Here is a 14,243-nt window from a genome sequence, read left to right on the forward strand (position 1 = left end):
TCACACTGTCTTCTTATTCCATACTTCTGTTTTTATTTTCATTTTTTTTATTCTGTCCATCCTTCCCTAGAGTGGAAACACTGTTGTAGTGGTCCTCTCTGACAGGCCTCCAGTTTTGGCCCCTTGCAGGAATATGAGGAGGAATAAATAAACTTTCATTGGCATAAAATGTACAGTTATTGTTTGTTTGTTTTTCTTCACAGGCTTATCTTTCACTCCCAAAGGACCCTCAACACGTTGTGGCTCAATATGCAGCTTGAAAATGTTCTCTGTGTCTGAATACCTGCCAAACTACAAAGCAGTTCACACTTGATCATTTGACCTCAGGTTTCCTCACCTTTTAAAACCCAAAGACCTTTGTCTCCACCCATTCTTCATCTGTTTTGTCTTGAGATACACCCTGAGGATCATTATCTTAGCCCCACCCCTGAGAAATTCATCTGAAACTTGGCCTACTAGCCACTGCCTCCATACACAATTGTTCAAGTTCATATTGCCCACACCTACTTAAGTTCACTCAAAGCCCAAACCTTGACCTCTGAACCCTTAAATGCTCACACCTTGCAGAATCCATCAGAATCTTCTTGAACACTTAACTCTCTTCCAAGCAGACCACAGTCTTTATGACTCCCTCTCAAGTCTCTGATGTACACACTCCCTGTCCACAAAATCCCTTTTTTCCATTTCTCACTCAGTACCATACAGAAGTATTCAGCATGGTACTGCCAGGACCTGCTATTATCTAGTGCCGATTATGTCTAGTGGCTCTTCATTTTTATAGCCCAGTTGATTCTCTGACAGGTCCCATTGATGTCTGTGCCAAGCCTTCTCCATCCTTCTCCAGCTTCCAGACCAACCCAAATCTTGCACTGCCAGAGTGACCATCAGAACTTTAAAGCTGGACCCAACCTTACCATGGGTTTCCCCACATCCTTCTTCCTCAACCTTTCAAAATATCTTCTTTAGATTCATCTAATCATCTCTGTCTCTGTATCAGAGGGAATGGTGCTTCAATCTGTGCTGTTCATCTTATTTCCTGCTTTTCTAATTCCTCTAATTAACCACCCTCATCATGTATTTTAAAGTTCTTCTTAGCTTTGGCTTAAAGGCATGCACAGTCTAGCTTAGACCTTTCTGAAGCACTTGCCTCTTCCATTCTCATCCTCCCATTTACTATCACACATCAAAAAAAAATATTGTAGCCTTATCTTTCCACTTTACCCTGGTCATCCATTGATTCCATTCCCACCCCTCTATGTTAAAATTGTATTTTCAAACTGCAGTGAAGACTCCTCTTCTTGAAATATAATGGCTTTTTTTCAGTATTCATTCTCTTCAAAAGTTCATAGAAATAATAAATCTTACAAAAATCTCTTATTAGGATAATTTCTTTGCTTCTTATCCATGACTGAACTCAAAAGAGTCTTCTCCATTAATTCATATCTTGGTCTTGGGTAAGATTACATAAATCCTCTGAGCCTCAACTTACGCACGGATAAAATAAGGGTCATACAAATTCCTTCCTCATGAGTTATCATAAAGCTCACATTCCCTATAATTAAGTACCACATGTCAAGCTCTAATTATGATCTTGACACACACACACACACACACACACACACAAATTTATATATATAATCTCATTTAACCCTCAAAACCACTTTGTGAGGTAAAACATTATTTCTCTGTCACAGATGAGAAACTAAAATATCCAGAGCTTAACCTATATATTCAAAGTCACAGAGTCAACATATATTTAAAATAAGATGACAAATAAAATCCACTGGTCTTCATGCCCACATTATCTTTTAAAAATATATGTTTTTTAATTGACTTCAGAATGAGGGAGGGAGAGGGAGAGATAGATAGAAACATGATTGATGGGAGAGAATCATAGATCAGCTGCCTCCTGCATGCCCCCTACTGGGGATTGAGCCTGCAACCTGGGCTTATGGGTCAACACTCAACCACTGAGCCACACCAGCTGGGCCATGGCTATATTCTTACTATTAGATTATATTGATCCCCAAACAGATGTAAGAATCAAAAACTTATAGAGTCATTCAACGTAATTTATTAACTTATAATCTTTTGTAGATATTGTGTTTCAGAATCTACTAAAATAAACCTACCTGGCAGAGCATTGGGGGAGAAGGGTAAACTGACTTCCCCCAGGTTTTCATTCATTCATATGCCCTTAAACTCAGTAGACAAACAACAGCCATTTGGCCCAATGCAGTTTATAAGCTAATGTCAGAAACCTGTAGCAGAAACTCTTGGCTCATCAGTAATCATCGTCATCATCACAATTACAATTACATGCACTGCACTTTGGATTTTCACGTACATGACACCAATTATATGAACTCTATTGTGGCAAGTAATAGTTCTCAATGGAGATGAAATGCAGCTAAAGTTCTGGGATAGATTCTGTGTCATTTGCAAACTATTTTCAGTTCTCCCCGATCTGGTTGTCCAAGGACAAGGTAACAACACACTCCACATCCTCTATGATTGGAGCAGCCCACCTGATGGTGAGGGAAAGTGGCAGTGGTGTCACCTCTGGACTGAAATACTTAATTTCTCAAAAGGGAGAAACTCAAGAACAAGTTGACACTTAAACTTGACAATGAACAACATTCCAAATAGTGATAACTCTGCCCACCTGGGACCTGTTGAAGATAATGCAGGACCATTAGCTGACCACCTTACATGTTCAGCTTAATTAAAAAATATAATTTGTTCTGAGATACATACACCTTGGGTAATATGTTACCACAACATAACCCGGTGTTTCTGGTAGCTTCATAAATGACTTCCCCAAGATCACACAGCTAGAAAATGTCAACACTCTTCTCCAAACTTCATAAATGCTAAAATCACTGTTCCTTCCACTAGGTCCCTTTTTGCTTCATATGTTTATTGCCTCAAAAATAAAACTATAGTTTCCCAGAAGCCAAAATATAAACATAAGTATGATCTGTCAAATCTGGGTGTTTGTGAACTAAAGAAATTGTGATATTTTCACTTATTTCATAACTAGGCCAAGTCAAGTTCTTCTAATACAAGAGGTTTAGAATTCTAACAGTCCCCATTTTTAGGAAAGACAGAAAAATAGTTCTCACCTCAAATAACTAATGTGTTGGTCAGATAGGAAGTAGCAATTAAGTGAGAAGGACTGCCACACCACCCAGGGTGTGACATTGTGCTTTGAGAGCCTCTCAAAGGCAGCATTGACTCTGGATGAACTCAGAGGGGAGGCAGGGAAGCCAGGCTTGCCATATAAACATGGCCCCTTTCCTACCTCATGGCTGAAACAGCTGCTGTGACAGCTTGAGCAGTTTTTGCATAGCAGCCACCTCCACCATGAAGATCAATGGGGGCCTCCCCTGCTGTTCAGAGTGACCTTCTTCTGTAGCAGCTCAGGTGAGGGAAGGGTAGAGAGTGAACAACCATTAAGCTTGTTTTTCAAAGGAAGTGAGCATCTGAGAGAAGTGTCTGGTTGTGTGGATTTGAACTATATGGGTTTAGAATCAGAAGCATACTGGTTTAGAAAAGAAACAGCCCTGGCCTGGGAAGGGAGAATCTTATGTCCCTAATAGAATTGGGAGGGTAGGGGGGTTAGCTCTAGTGTCTTCCCATTCAAGGATTTTTGGAAAACAATCCATGGAACAAAGAAATGAACTCTTTTCTTCATTAGAACATTGGAAGTTGTTATACAATATTGGATAGTATTCCTGTTATTGGATACTATTCCTCTGAGCAAAGATGCAGAACAACTTGGATGCCTCCATAATCAATTCGGAAGGTTTGAAATAAAGTACAATTCTCCAGAGGCCAAGAGTCAAAAATTAGACTTTTTATATGGTTAAAAAAATGAAATAAGATGTAAACACCTTAAAATGTTATTGCAACCCTTCATATCAATTAGAAGGGGAAGAATATCCAAGATGGTGCTTCAGTTCTTGGCAATGGTGGCTGTAATACTGCCTGTTGTGATCTGACTTTAAACCACTACCAATGTCACAATGAGCTCCAGAAGTGTCCCCTGGTAAGGAAGGGAGGAGATTTGGGTAATTCTCTTGCCTGAACCAAGGGTTTACCTAATGACTGTTTGCAAATAGCCAAAATTTTTGCATAAGAATGGGTGTATGCTGAGCCTTATTGCCAGAGAAAACACAGTCTTAATCTCTGGAATCAAAATGACATTAATTAATGAGACTTCAAGACTTTGCTTTACTGTTAACATTTCTATCTCTATTTCTCTTTCAGAAGCTGCTATTCTGTCTTTAAGAACTGTGAGTATATTGAATTACATTTTCATTTCAGTTACTATTGACTTTGTCAACAAATAATTACCAAATATATATGTAGCATTAAGTCAGTATGTTTAGGGTGGTAAAAAGTGGAGGCAGACACATAAAGAAATCTCCTCTGCTGTTTGAAGAAGGATGACATAAATAACCATAGACTTAAAATTATTCCCGAGTTAGAAAAGAGAGAGAAGACTTCCAGTTGAGAGACTGGTGAAGTCTTGATGGAAAGGACAACATTTCAGAGGTAGGATCTTGCTTAATTGCACAGGCTCTAGATTCAGATCTCAACCTCACCACTTCCTAGCTTTTATGTTATACAAATTCTCTCTTCCAAGCCTTCATCTCCCCCAACCCTGTCAAAAGGGGTAATAGTAGAACCTACTCTATTCAGTTGTTCTGAAGATTAAACAAAATTTCTCTAAGATTTAAGTTTAATGCCTGGCCTGGAAATGCTCAGGAATTGTTAACTGCATGCACAAGTCATAATAGAAGTGGTGCCAGTGTGACTGCTATTTGTCATAGTGACCTTAGTGCTTAAAGTAGTGACACCAGCATCAGAATATCTGAGCTGGAAGTTCTAGGTTGGTATTTTGCTTCCTGTACAATACAGGCCAGGGTAGCCTAGCCTGGGATCCTGGAACAATGCAGGACATTCGCCTTGTGTCTGTCACAGGTGGACTGCAGCATTGACAAGAAGTACCCAGTGGTGGCTATCCCTTGCTCCATCACATACCTGCCTGTTTCTGGTTCTGACTACATCACCTATGGCCGTGGTGGTCAAAATGCTGCTCGTGCGCGACATGCGGCTCTTTGGCCCATTGAGTTTGGCTCTTCCTCAAAATACCACAAAATACCACATGCGGGCACCCACGTATAGTGCAATTGAGACTTAGTGGCCCCTAGACAGAAGTCGGTATTTTGTGGAACAGCCACATTCAGGGGACAAAGAGGCGCATGTGGCTCATGAGCTGCAGTTTGCCGAGCCGCAGTTTGCCAACCACTGGGAATGAATGCCACTTGTGCATTGAGAGCTTGTGAGTATCTCATGGGGGCAGGGAGGGGGAAGAAGCTGGGGCCAGTGCCCTCCACTGCAAACCTCTCTTCTTTCCATGAGTCTGCTTAGCTCTCGGTGAGCTGTACTTAGTCCCACCCAGAAGCAGCAGGTTTGGACAGAAAACTGACCACCTCTTAGTCAGGCCAGGGTTGGGCCACCATTATTTGCTCAACCATTCATTACAGAATCTCCAACTCCTATCTCTCAGTTGAAGTCCGAAAATAGCATGAGTTTTCAAATTGCTGCCCCAGAGTCCAGAGATACTGTAGAGGCAATCAGAAGTCACCTAAGGTGTTAAAGGGATAACTGGTGTGGTCTCCAACTCCAAGTTCAGCTTTTGACTATTTCCAGTTGTGGAGTTCCATATAATATCTTGCTTGCAGAAAGGGTCCCAAGCCCAACACTAAAAAACAATTGAGCCTGGCTGATGTGGTCACCATGCACCGAGGTCACCAGTTTAATTCCCAGTCAGGGTACATGGCCAGGTTTCAGGCTCAATCTTCAGTAGGGGAGCATGCAGGAGACAGCCAGTCAATCAATCTCTGTCATCATTGATGTTTCTACCTCTCTCTACATCTACCTTTTTCTTTCTCTCAAAGCAATAAAGACAAAAAAATTGGAAATTATTATCCTATATGACTTCTGAAAGGCCATAACACAGCTTGTTCCTTAGAAAAACTGTAGCTAGAGGGCCTTTATCCTCCTCAGTTTCCTCGTAGCTCTAAATATCTGTAGTCTTAAGAGGGATAGAGGGAATATGGCTACCACAAATATTTTTTCCTTTATCTAAAATAGGGGGATGGCTCAGTGGGTAGTGTGTTTGCCTGCAGACTGAAGATTCCAGGGTTTGATTCCAGTCAAGGGCACATGCCAAGGTTGCCAACTCGATCCCCACTAGGGGGCGTGTAGGAGGCAGCCAATCAATGATTATCATTGTTGATGTTCTATCTCTCACTCCTTCTCCCTTCCTCTCTGGAATCAAAGTATATTTAAAATAGGGGGATGCAGGCTGTCAGCACTTGGACCTGCATCCCATGGGCATGATTTCTTTACGTATTTTGTGTGGCCTGCACATTGTTCTTGAAGGCAAACAACTAGAAAGATGTCACTTCTTTGGTGTAGAACAGGCAACTTAGCATTTACTGTTTTTGCAGCAAGTGCACTTTGCTCATTGTTAATTCTCTTTTAGACCACGGTATTTTGGCCACTTATTTTAGATCTTGTCTTTTTCATCTTTGTGGTTATCTTAACAAGTTAAAATATCAAGTTAAGCCCTAAGCCCTAAGCCCAGAAGGATATGTCTACATATTTACTCCTATGAAGGAATGTTTGCTTCACCAAAGTGGCACTTCTCTAACATGCACAAACTGGGCCTTTGACCTAGAGACTAGCTTGTATTCAAGGACACTGAGGGAACGTGTGGTGGAGGCTGTCCTCCTAAAGCAGGACCCAGCTCCATCGCAGGTCCTGCTGAACAGGAAAGGCTAAAGGGCAGGCACTTCAACTTCCTGTGGCAGAATCCCTCCTTGGATGTTTTAAGACATTGGGTGACCAGCCTGGGCCCTGGGATCAGTGAAAGCAGCAGGTGGGGTGGAGGATTCACCAGCCTAGGGAAATTCTGCTTCTGCCTCACCTGCAAAATGAGGTTCTGCCTCAAGATCTCTTTGGTTCCTTTCAGCTCTATTATTATGCAAAATTTCCTCTTGTGCTAATGAATTGTTACCTGTGTCTTCCTGTAGGAAAAGTGATGGAAAGGTTCAGTTTCTTCAGGAAGGAAGATGTTAACTTCTCCATAGCCATGGGTGGGGAGCAATGATATCCTGTGTCATCTTCATCATCCCTGGGCACTGATGACCTTGTTCCTCACCATGGCTGAGGTTCTGGGGGATGTGCCTGGGGAGGACGGGGGCAGGGGCAGATGTGGAGTCATCTTTGTTGAGTGGAGAAAGTTGTTGTGCTTTCCTTCAAACTCATGCCCAACTGACTTACTGGCTTCTTTTTGTACCTCATTAAAAGAATCTCCCCAGAGAGTTTACCTTTACTTCTGTCTGTATTTGTGTCTTAGATCGGGGTATAAGGTCTCAGTTTTCACAGAAAACTGAGGAACATATATATTTGATTGTTCAGCAGAAAGTTTGGTACAATGAATCCCAATTGGCTGCCAAGAAATAAATGCAAACACACACACACACACACACACACACACACACACACACACACACAAATATACACGTGATCACATACACACGGATTGAAACGGAGTTCAGTTCAATTAAAGCTCAAAGTCTAGAGGAGGAGATAAATAAGAATTAAAAAATAATTGTACACTCTTATAAATGCTGGGATATAATTCATTACTAGGTACCATATTGGAATAATCTTTCTATAGTGTAAATCTGATTCTATTATTTCTCTGTTCAGTACCCTTCATCTGTTACCCATTGTCTATGGTATAGAATCCAGACTCCTAAGCATGGTGTTACCCACCCAGCTTCTTCTTCTCCCATGATCTCTGAAGGACACTGTCTCTAACACTCCTCTGCCCTGGACCTGTGTCTGTACATGCACAGTTTCCTTTGCTGGAAATGGCTGCTGGTTTTCTGGTTTCAGCGCAAATGTAGCCCTCCTGTGAAATCTTCTCTGAATTTGGTTTGGCAGAGAAGTGGCTGAGGAGTCAGGAGTTAGTTTGTAAACTAGTTCTGTCACATGCAAGCTGTGTAACTTTGAGTGGGTACCTAAACCCTGTGCTTGGCATATGGGGTTATTGTTGTGATGATTAAGTGAAATAACACAAAGCACCCTACAAGATACACACAATAAATATTAGAGCCTTTCCCTGACTACTCATCATTTGCTCACCTGTTGTTTCCTTGCATCTTGTATTACATTGTATTTAAATTGTCCTGAATAGTTGGTGGTAGTGTTCTTCTGTCCTTATCTGATTGTAAACTCCTTGAGGGCAGGACTATACGTACATTTCTATATGCCCAGTAATTAGTATAATGCTTGATTCATGGTTAGCATGTCATAAGCATTACCAACTTGCTCTGGGACCATAGAGGAAGTTGAGTCTAATTCTGCCTAGGGTGTTGAAGAAGCCTCCCCTTGAGTTGTAATTCATCTGAGTGTGTGGGTTGGGTAGGGGACAGGTAATTCCAGGGAAACAGAAAGCAAGTACAAAGGCACAGAACTTGAAAAATGCATAGGAATTAATTTCTGAACACAATTTCTCAATTTGTAAAAATGAATATTGAACACCTAACATGCTCATATCTGAAATCAAACTCAATCTCAGCTGCCTGACTTGCTCCCCCAGCAGCTTCCACCAACTCAGGAAACAGCAGTTGTACCAGATCCCCAAATGTGGGATACTTGTAAAAATTATCTCCCTGCTAAAGGGTATGAGTCATTGCTTGTTTATGCTGAATCAAGAATTGGCAGTTGATACCTTTTCTCTGTGCCCATTCTGCTGTCTCAATTGGCAACATTTTCCATTGACACTAGAGAAGAAAGAGGAGATCCTGGGAATATTTCAACACCTATAAACTGCCATGCTGATGACAGTTCTTGCAAAAGTAGTACAAGTACATGCAGTAAAACTAGTGAAATCACTTAACTTCCTTGTAACTTCACTTCCTCATCTGTAGAACAAAAAGCAACGGTAATAACTATGTGACAGATTTGTTATGAAGATCAAATTGTGTAACAGATGTGAAAGCACTCACACTTTTAAGGACATAAAGAGACAAGGAAATAATGCCAGCTTTATCGGGTCCTATTATCTGTTAAACGGTCATGTAAATTCATCTGTCTTTCACAATAAAAGAACTTCCATACCCGGCACATGTTTCTGACCTCCCAGGTTTCTGATCCTGCAAATAGGTGTTTCACAATCAAGGCAGGAACTCTTGACAATATAAAAGCAGCAGGCAAGTGGCTGGGCAGACACCAGAAAGTCACTTCTTTTGCCTCCATCTGACTGCCCTTCGCCTCTTCAGCAGCATGAGAATGACAGCCTTTTTCCTGCTCTTGGCCCTGGCACTAATCTGTGAGTATCTCCCTCATAACACTGCCCCTCCCTTGATACCAATAGCTCCAGTCATCTTCTGCCCACATAATTCTGGGATATAAACTTCACATAGATAATAAGGGAAGTTTTGGAAAAGGCACACTTGTTTGGTCTCTACCAATACATCACTAAATCATATCATCTCAGGCACTGAGTTGGACCTAAATGGTCTACTAAGACCAAGTCCATTTTGTGTAACCTCTTTGGAAAGTGTTCATCCAGACTCTACTCTGACTTGATATCAGTATTTACAGGGACTGATTTCTTCATGAAGCAGTCCAACCCATTGTTGGGCAGCATGAACTGTTACTTTCCTTCCAGTATTGAGTTAAGATCTGACTCCCTAGGATTCTCAACCCCTGCCATCTCTGCCTGCTACGAAAGAGCACACACTTCCTAAAAAGAAAACTCCATTGTTTTCTCTTACTATTTCCTAAACTCTGATTATGATAGGAAGAAATAAGACTCGTTATTATAGCAGCTTTTCCATGCTTTTGACTGCACTCTAATTCTGCTTTAAAACAAAAATCTGTTTTGTGCGTTAACTTTTGATATTCTGATACAAAAGTTCTACAGAGAATCTTATACTTTTCATGACAGGTTGAGAAAGCTGAAACATAAATCAAATATTATTTTTCTAATGAGATTAGATTCTTCCAGAGATTAATTTTTTCTTGTACTTGTTTTTCTTACAGATGTAGAATGTGCCCCACCTGGAAAACAGGTCAGTACATCCGTCTTGCTTTGAAAGTGCTACTTTTATGTAATTTTAATGCCTGTATCAGTAAGGAAAGCTTTACATTGTACAGAATTACGTTGCTATCCATTTGAACAGTTATTTTTTAAAGTTTCAAAACTGCTTTTATTCAAAAACTGTACACAGACCTTTCTGAAATGGAGGTGATGGGGGGGAAATGGTTAGATACCAGCATCTGGGTTTCAGTCCCAAGTCTTTGATCAGGTGACACTTACAGCCCTAGTGCTTGGAAAGATTTAGCACAGAACCCACGCATAGGAAAGCTCAGTAAGGACAAGTCCTGATTCTTACCATTTTTAAGTGGTCCACACGTTTCTTTGTTCTCTGACTTAAAAAATGAAGATTTTGGCTCATGTGAAGCTTTCCTTCATGGCTCATGTTAAGTCATGACTGTTATTACGAAAATGTAGGTGTGACTGCAAAAACTTTAAACCAGCAGCCAGGCACTATGGGTTCTAGTCCAAGCTCTCCAGCTTTTTAGCGGTGTGACCCTGTGGCCTAGGCAGCTCCTTTCACGTCTTTGAGTCTTTTGTTTTAACCTATTAAAGAAAATAATGTTAAGAACATAAGTTTGGAGTCAGGCAGGCCTGAATTCAAGCCATCCTTCAGGACTTAGTAGCTGTGTGAGAATGACAGGGATGAATGAGCATTTAGCCTTGGTCATTTCCTGGTCACTATTTGACCATCACACCAATTCTGGCACTGGGAGTTGAGCAGGCAAGGACAGGAAGTGAAATCATGCTTGTGTGTCCTCAGCATGGGGCGCTACACTTTCTGATCTGTTCCACTAGACTTGAGGTTCCTCTGCTATCACGGCATGCTTACTATTTGTATTTCCAGCACTCAGCTCAGCTATAAGACTAGGGCTCAGTGACTAGAGGAATGACTAAGTTCACTCCCAGAACATATCTGTACGGGAGGAGGAATTCAACTTTAACTTTGAGCATATTTCAGGTTATCCAAGTACAAACATTAAACAATTAGTAAAATATCATGTGTGGAACTCTTGGGCAGAAAGAGCTGGGAATGCAGTCTTCTATATAGAACTGGATTTTGTGCAGACCTAGAAGGGAAGCCTAGTGAGAGAAATTATAGCTATTATTTATTCAGTGTTTTCCATGTTGTGTATTGCTAAGCATTTCACACACATCTGCTCAGGTATGCATTTGTTACTTTAATCTGACAATGTAGGTATATCACCTTCATTTTGCAGATAAAGAAACTAAGGCTAAGAGAGACGAAATTATTGTCCCAGGATGAGAGAGTCAGGATTTGAATTCCAATGTGTTTGATATTTCTGTCCACACTTTTCAATTTGCTCATAGATGAAAAACTCAGGAAATTCTTGCTTAGTAGTTGTGTACTTGCTCCTACAAGTGGCTCATTCCCTTGGCTTTGCTCAAGGAATTTCAAACAGTGGTTATCAAGTACAGTTTATAATAAGAAAAGCATAATATGCTAATTAGACTGGACAACCTTCTGGACGAAGCCAGTGCTGCGAGGAAAGCCCTGGTCCCCTGTGCCAGAGGGAAGCTGATGCCAGCATCTGAGGGAAGGAAGGCCTACTTATGCATGAATTTTGTGAATTGGGCCTCTAGTGTTAACATAAATCTGTCTATGTGCTGATGATGTGTATAGCAAGTCATTTCTTACAAATAGTTAAAGTTGTCAATGGTGTACTAGTTATTAAAACGACAGTATTTCTATAATACATCTCACACTTGTATTCATTTAGAACTTTTTAAGTGAAAGAGAGAAAGCAGGCAAAAAAAAATGTACCATGAGCATTAAGAACTGACACATCAGCCAGTACTAACTACAGTGGGTGGATTCTACATTTAAATAAATGATGATTTAATTATCAGCTACCACTCATGATTTATCTTATATAAAACATCTCTATACTTGATATATTTCAAAGAAGTTAGATGAGGACAGACAACTAGAATACAAAATGAATGCATTGAGAGCCTTCAAAACTTACTTAGAAAATTCTAAATCCTGGGAATAAAACTTTGGTAGAAGGAATTGAAGATTTTTAATATCTATTTTCAGTTTGATTGTAGTACGTATAAAAAGTTACCACCAGGAGAAGAGAGAGTGTGTAATAGACTACATAATCCAATTTGTGGATCTGATGGCAAAACTTATGGCAATGATTGCTTCTTTTGTTCTGAAGTTGTGTAAGTATTGAAACATTTTTCTTTTCTATATTTAAAGTGTAATAATTGTGTTAAGACAAATGTATCACATTTCAAAGAAGTAGTTTAAGGCATAAGGAATATGTGGGTCATCTCACATTGAGTGTGATGAATGGGATTCTCACAATTCATAGGATTTGGAGTCCCTGGTAGCATTGTACCCCTACATATTCTGGTAGTAATAGTCAACCAGAGAAGCCTAGCATCTCTGAATTGGAAGGAAACTTAAGGGTAATCTAATTCCACTTCCAACCACTAACTTATTGCTTACACTCCCTCTACAAAAAACATCACCAAACCATCTCACAGTCTATGCTTGATTATTTCCAGGGACAAGGAACATTCCTCCTCCTCAGCATGCCAGTCTGCATCTGGTAGAATGTTTATTGTTCAGCTTCAACAGTTGAAATACATTAGAGTCCCCTAATGACTGATACAAAAGGGGGACAATAGCTGCAAAACCTAAAGAACTTGCTCTGTTTCAGAGTATGATTTCTCCACAAAATGTGTATGTTGGAGTGCTAACAAAAATTAAATAGCCAACAGTACTTTATTTTTTAAATATATTTATTGATTTTTTACAGAGAGGAAGGGAGAGAGATAGAGAGTTAGAAACATCGATGAGAGAGAAACATCGATCAGCTGCCTCCTGCACATCTCCCACTGGGGACGGGCGCGCAACCAAGGTAAATGCCCTTGACCGGAATCGAACCTGGGACCTTTCAGTCCGCAGGCCGACACTCTATCCACTGAGCCAAACCGGTGTTGGCGCCAAAAGTACTTTAAAGGTTAAAGAGTAATTGTCTGCAAGATATATTAGCATCAGCTCAAAAAAAGTTAAATGATAAGTTATGTACTAGAATGTATAGAAACATATAGTTCCTTTTAACTATTCCCAAAATATACATGGATAAAAACAAACATCTAATATATATGGTATATTATATATCGAATGGTTTTTGTAATAAGCAACAAGTTACAAAGTTATGACAGGAGGCGTCTAAATATACATCACCTAAAATAAAATAATCCATTAAAATATGTTTTCAGGGCCATAAACTGTGTTGTATTTGGAGCATTGTTCCTTATGCAATGAGCATTGTTCCTTATGTTAAATATTTCTAAATTGCAATCACTCCTCTTAAATATGTCAGTAAAGGAGGTAACCTGGTACATTTTGGGGTTCATTAGTAAAGTTTGGATGCTAATAAAATGCTGATGGCTTCAATATCTCATTTGTTACTCTTTCCTCTCCACAGGAAAACTGACAACAAACTTAAATTTGTACATTTTGGCAGATGTTGAATCTATCCTGTGATTCCATTCACAAGAGGCACATGTCTTCGTCAATATTGTCTTCCCACCATTGTCTTGATTTCTTTGTAGAATAAAGTAGACCTGAGAGAAATAAACATCCCTGACTTTTTTTTATTTAAGAGCTAAATCTTCTAGATTTGTTTCACTTTGGGGTATTTTCTAAAGACCACCTTATGGTCAAATTCTGTGGGGGAAAGCTAATTAAGACCCATATGGGAATCAGAAAATCAAAGGACCTAAAGCTGATGCCTTCTTCTTTCTCAAGCTAGGAAAACACCGTCCGTGCATGACTTAGTTCTAAAAAAATCGAAGAGATAAAGAGTGTTTTCAAATAATGCTTGATTAATAAACTAAATTAAGATTAACTGGATTTTACTTCTGTCACAAGTAAGCAAGGAATTATAGTGTTTTATCCCAGATAATCCTAAAAGCAGATATCAACTCCTGATCCAGGCGCAGAATTTGTAAGTATAGTAGCATCCTAATGCATAGCATTCTGTTTGCTTTCAAACTCTGACTTCCTTCTTCT

At 39.9% G+C, this 14,243-nt stretch overlaps 1 protein-coding gene across 2 annotated transcripts; it reads left to right on the forward strand.

The window, feature by feature from the left end:
- Nucleotides 1-5,321: 5,321 nt before the first annotated feature.
- On the forward strand, nt 5,322-13,809 carry LOC106695718 (serine protease inhibitor Kazal-type 9-like). 2 transcript variants are annotated; one of them, XR_002827670.1, is made up of 4 exons: nt 5,322-5,350; nt 9,018-9,418; nt 10,135-10,163; nt 12,252-12,377. XR_002827670.1 is itself a non-coding variant. In XM_014450465.2 (4 exons), the coding sequence occupies exons 1-4, from the start codon at nt 9,373-9,375 to the stop codon at nt 13,700-13,702; spliced, it is 249 nt and encodes an 82-aa protein (XP_014305951.1). In that variant the 5' UTR covers nt 9,258-9,372; the 3' UTR covers nt 13,703-13,809. The 2 variants fall into 2 exon arrangements, 1 of the variants encoding a protein (XP_014305951.1); XM_014450465.2 differs by lacking the exon at nt 5,322-5,350 and adding an exon at nt 13,657-13,809 and having other exon boundaries at nt 9,258-9,418; nt 12,252-12,379.
- The last annotated feature ends 434 nt before the right edge of the window (nt 13,810-14,243 follow it).

Source organism: Myotis lucifugus, unplaced genomic scaffold (assembly GCF_000147115.1).
Source record: "Myotis lucifugus unplaced genomic scaffold, Myoluc2.0 scaffold_2367, whole genome shotgun sequence".
Taxonomy (NCBI): Eukaryota; Metazoa; Chordata; class Mammalia; order Chiroptera; family Vespertilionidae; genus Myotis; species Myotis lucifugus.